Here is a 5,195-nt window from a genome sequence, read left to right on the forward strand (position 1 = left end):
CCCTACATGATTTCAGAAGAGTAGAAAAAGCCATAAAGTATGGCTAAGTTTAGTATTGTAAAACATGGATTCAGTAGGAGATGTTTCTAGAGTTCTGGTGTGGTGTCCCTCTTAAAATTTTCCAGACATAAACTCAAAGTGGACTATATTGAATTTTCTGAGGAAAGTTCTGTGTTATCATCAATAAGCATTTGCCTTTAAAGCAACTTACATGTGATACTCCAGAGTTTCTAACAAAATATGAATGACTATCAAATTATGATGCAGTTAAAGTCCTCAATGACATTATGGGTCAGACCTTTTTTTAACAAAAAGAATGATAAGCAGTGTTACTAATCAATCACAAGCATGAGACTACATAAAAAGTTAGAGAGTTGTTAGGGGACTGGTAGGAGAGTAACTCTTGCCAAATACCCAGAAATAATCCTTACATCTAAAGCCTGTAGTTGACTCAGAGCGTGTAAACTGGCAATAGGGGCCTTTAAGAATAAAACTTTAGATGAACTTTCCCTTTATTCATCCCTTGAGATTGCAAGAGTGATCTGAGCATATGCCATTACATTAGAAATGCTCCTCTCCCTTCTCTGCACTCCAAACCCCAACTACAAAGTGTAAATCTGCATAACTGAATCAATCATTCCCGATATATTTACTCAGGACGATGTGAGTTGTGAAATCGTGGGAAGAAAGAAAACTCCAACTAAAACCAGTGCAATCTTTTCTAAAAATTAGTTTACTTGCACGAATTACAACAGTACTGAGACCCTAGAGATATCTGTGAAGGGAATTCATTATTGTCTTTTATTGTCCTTTATATTAGAGTTAGATATTCCTTGCAAACCTATTTTATGAAAGTTATTTTTACTCTATATGCACAATTGAAGGTTTTTCTCTTATTTTGTCGACTATCCGGCTTGTGAAAAGGGACCATTACGAAAGATGCTCAGCAGCCTTCACTTTTTAAAAAGTAATTTCCCAGCTTTGAGATTAATGAGAAAGATGAGCAGCGTTCTGACGTTAGTGGGCAAATAAAGCACTTGGGCATGCATATCTATAAGTTTAAATGAAGTTGGCAGCACCGTTATTTTGACAACGGTTCATTTTCTTCCTGTTTTCTACCAGTTCCTTGTGGGTCCCTTCCAACCCGGGCCGTTCTGTGATTCTATGTGTGACTGTACCGTACCGAGCTTTTGGGCCACCGACCCACCGGGTCATTCCGCACACACTGCCGAAGTATCTGCAACTCCGGACGCGAAACTACGTAACCTGGACGAGTTCAGAACAACCTGCATCCCGCTAAAGGATTGCAGAACCCCCCAGCAAGAGCCATCCTTTTGCTCCTTGCCTCTCCCTACGCATTTCAGCAGGGACGAGAAACAGCTCCACGCCGCGTACCCGTCGAAAGGCGTGCAGGACCTCTCCTCCCCGCCTCTCACGACCCCCGGGCCAGCGCTTCCCCCCGGGTAGCAGCTCCGGGTCCCTCCCACGGGACGCCTCGAGGCGGGGGCCGCCGTGCCCGGCGCCGCAGACAAAGGGCGCCCGAGGCGCGGCCAGAGCCGGTCCCGCGGTGCCACCCGGCGGGGCGGAGCCGGGCGGGGCTGCCCCGGGGCGGGGGTGGCGGGGACTATAAAGAGCCGCGTCCCGGGTAGGAGCGGGCTGTGCGCTCGGTGCAGCTGCGCTCGTGGCGCTTGGGCAGTCCGGATCTACTCGGTGGCTTAGAGTATGGACAGCAGCATGGACGGCTTGGATGTAAGTGCAGAGGGGAAGCGGGGCGCTAACACTTCATTCGCGCTGGCCCGCGTGCGCGCTGTTCGCAATCGGAGTTGCGCCGGGGGCTCGGAGCCGCGTCCCGCCGCCGCTCCGTCCGGGCTGAGCGGGAGACCAGGGAGATGATGCGTCCCACGGAGCGGCGGGGTCTGCAGCCGCCCCCGGAGCCTGCGGGGCGCCCCGGGTGCGTCGGGCCGGGGCTTTGCGGCGTGCGGGGCGTGAGGCTGATGAACTCGCAGCACATGAGGGGTTGCGCGTAGCCAGGTGGCACTCGCCCGCCTGCATCGCTTTTCAGCGCGGTGCCCCGAACCGTTGGTGGTTTCCTGATGCGCTTTCATGCCCTCACCAGAATTTCGCTTCCCCTTTCTACCGCCGCTTCAGGGCGGGAACAAAGGGCGGCGGTGAGATGCCCGCTGCCCTCGGGGCTGCCGCTCCCCGGCTCTTGTCCCGTCGCCGAGCTGTCAGTCATTTCTCGGGGGGAATCCTTGATATCATTCTTAATTACATCAGCCGCGGGCATCCTCTCTTTCTCCATGACCCCATCCCCTTAATGAGAAGGAGCTTCGGAGCTGCAGAATTACCGAGTGTGATTCTTCTAAGTCTGTGCGTGTCATACATCTGGCTTTGTGAATCTGTAGCACGTATCCCATTAGAGCACTGAAGTCTCCTGAAGCACGGGGGTATTTCTGAAAGTAGGCGTCATCATTCTTTTCTCCCGATCTCAGTTACACGATCCTACTCCTCAGAGAAACACGGAGGAAGTTTTTCCTTGTCCGGTTTTTGCAGTGTATAGCCAGTGAAATAGAAATTGTATATAAATAGCATTTTTCTGTCTGGGTTTTAAGAAGTTTGTCAGTAGGTGATGGTGAAGACTTGCTGGGACTCTTAGTGTATATAGTGAGCTGTTGTAAAAGAGCCGACATCTAATTTTTTTTTTACTTATTGTTTTAGCTGTCCTCTGGCATACTCATTGAATTTGCTGACAATGGCTCGGAGGAGATTGGCTCAGCTGACTATGGAGACTATGGAGAGCCGTGCTTTCAGCATGAAAACGCTGATTTCAACCGGATCTTCTTGCCAACTATCTACTCCATCATCTTCCTAACAGGAATAATCGGGAATGGATTGGTTATCATTGTTATGGGCTACCAGAAGAAGCAAAGAAGCATGACTGATAAATACAGGCTTCACCTCTCAGTTGCTGACCTCCTCTTTGTCATCACCTTGCCATTCTGGTCTGTGGATGCAGCCATAAGCTGGTACTTCGGCAACGTCCTGTGTAAGGCAGTCCACGTCATTTACACAGTCAACCTCTATAGCAGTGTCTTGATTTTGGCTTTCATAAGTTTAGATCGTTACCTGGCAATAGTCCATGCCACCAACAGCCAGCGACCCCGAAAGCTGTTGGCTGAGAAGATCGTGTATGTGGGTGTCTGGCTGCCAGCTGTGCTTCTGACAGTGCCTGACATCATTTTTGCCAGTACGAGTGAAGTAGAAGGACGGTACCTCTGTGATCGCATGTACCCTCATGACAACTGGCTGATTTCTTTCAGATTCCAGCATATCTTGGTAGGACTTGTCTTGCCTGGTCTAATAATCCTGACTTGCTATTGTATTATCATATCTAAGCTGTCACATTCAAAAGGCCACCAGAAGCGCAAAGCCTTGAAGACAACAGTTATCCTCATCCTTACCTTCTTTGCCTGCTGGCTGCCATATTACATTGGCATCAGCATAGACACATTCATCTTGCTTGGAGTCATCAGACATCGCTGCAGCTTGGACACAATCGTGCACAAATGGATCTCTATCACAGAAGCCCTTGCGTTCTTCCATTGCTGTCTCAATCCAATTCTTTACGCCTTCCTGGGTGCCAAATTCAAAACATCAGCACAGAATGCCTTGACATCTGTTAGCAGAGGATCAAGCCTCAAGATTCTTTCAAAAAGCAAACGTGGGGGACATTCTTCTGTTTCTACAGAGTCAGAGTCTTCAAGTTTCCATTCCAGCTAACACTTCCCCTTGCCATCCCTTCATAAACAGACACTTTAAAAGTTGCTCAAGATTTCAGAAAAACAAGACTGACCATAATGTACAGATTTATTTTACAGTTGGAATTTTTTATTGCTTCTTTTAGTCTTTGTGAAGTTTAATTGACTTATTTATATAAAACTTTTGTATTGATAAACTGTCTAGGCAGGTCCTGTGGACAAGTGGTTAGTTCACAAAAGCTCGAGTGTTTGTATAGGTATGTGAACTAAACACCTGGGTTGTAGCAAGTGACTGTTAAATGACTAGAAAATATTTCTCTGTTTATATGTAAATGTTTTCAATGTTGTTAAATTCTTAAATATTGGCTGGGTATTTTTGCCTTACTAGATGTTTGGTTTACAATTGCTTAACTGCTGTAGAAATGGCACTTATAACTAAAGCTGTCTCTGTTACATGTTAGGGCTTGTTGTTTTTGTTGGGTTTTTTTCCATTATCAGTAATTGATGGTTGGGCATTTTTTGTTGTTGTTGTTCAAGGTAAATAAAAATATGCGACAAAAAGTTATTTTGAGTGGTATTTTTATTTCTGGTTAAGTGTTTTTATCAATGCTTATTGTGCATTGAGAATTCAAAGTAAATTCTCTTTGAAAGCTGCATAGCTCCTAAATGAATGGGGGGAAAATGAGTATCACTACATACTGATTGTATGTACATACTGACAGCTGTGAGTTCCAGAGTACTTTTTTCCACCAGACTACATTTACTCCAGTTAGCATTATCTTCAGAATGACTGAAATGACCATTTCAAGCAGAGTTTTGAGGGCAAAATATCCATGAATGGAAACCAATCTGCTCAAGCAATTGTTGTGGTTTATAGCCTCTGAAGTGTCAAAATAAGACTACTGCATATCACTAATCTTCATGCCATGCATATAAAATCAATACTATGCTTCTGCCTTGTGCTGTTCTAAACTCAGTTTCACATGCTAACAGTGATCAAAAGCAGCTGAATTCAAATTGTAGTATCTGACGTAGTGTTTGAGCTAGAAATAAATGTTTTAGGTTATCTCCACTGTGGAAGAAAATGCCTTTTCTGTAGGAAGCTTTCCTTGTCCCAACTACATCCAAGTTTTAAAAACTTGAATATGTAACAATGTTTAAAGATATCTTTTAGGGGCAAACCAGCCTGATGATAGATAAGTAAGATTAGTTATTGGAAATGGTTAGTCAGATCTTCACGTTAGCAGAGTGCATACAAAAGTAAAGGATATGCTGGAAGAATGAGCTACTGAGAATATTCGTATGTTCTTACACTGAAAACACAACTGTCACTTATCCAAGTAGCTAACAGTTGGACAGTTATATATATATATATAATAGCTATGCTTACTGGTCACACAGATGAAATGAGCAGCAAGAGCATTTCAGTGATGTTAT

General features: G+C 45.0%; 1 protein-coding gene across 1 annotated transcript; it reads left to right on the plus strand.

Moving 5' to 3' along the window:
- Window positions 1-1,654: 1,654 nt before the first annotated feature.
- On the plus strand, window positions 1,655-4,323 carry CXCR4 (C-X-C motif chemokine receptor 4). Its single transcript, XM_015869062.3, has 2 exons — window positions 1,655-1,749; window positions 2,719-4,323. Exons 1-2 carry the CDS (start codon window positions 1,723-1,725, stop codon window positions 3,778-3,780), a joined length of 1,089 nt encoding a protein of 362 aa, XP_015724548.1. The 5' UTR covers window positions 1,655-1,722; the 3' UTR covers window positions 3,781-4,323.
- The last annotated feature ends 872 nt before the right edge of the window (window positions 4,324-5,195 follow it).

Source organism: Coturnix japonica, chromosome 7, assembly GCF_054131305.1.
Source record: "Coturnix japonica strain WE chromosome 7, WE-NBRP24, whole genome shotgun sequence".
NCBI classification, from domain to species: Eukaryota; Metazoa; Chordata; class Aves; order Galliformes; family Phasianidae; genus Coturnix; species Coturnix japonica.

What these genes read in the sequence shown, in the direction of transcription:
- CXCR4 (XM_015869062.3), top strand. Translation starts at nt 1,723, where the DNA reads ATGGACAGCAGCATGGACGGCTTGGAT. An exon ending in GCAGCATGGACGGCTTGGAT is followed by an intron (nt 1,750 to 2,718) that starts GTAAGTGCAGAG and finishes TTATTGTTTTAG; the next exon opens with CTGTCCTCTGGCATACTCAT.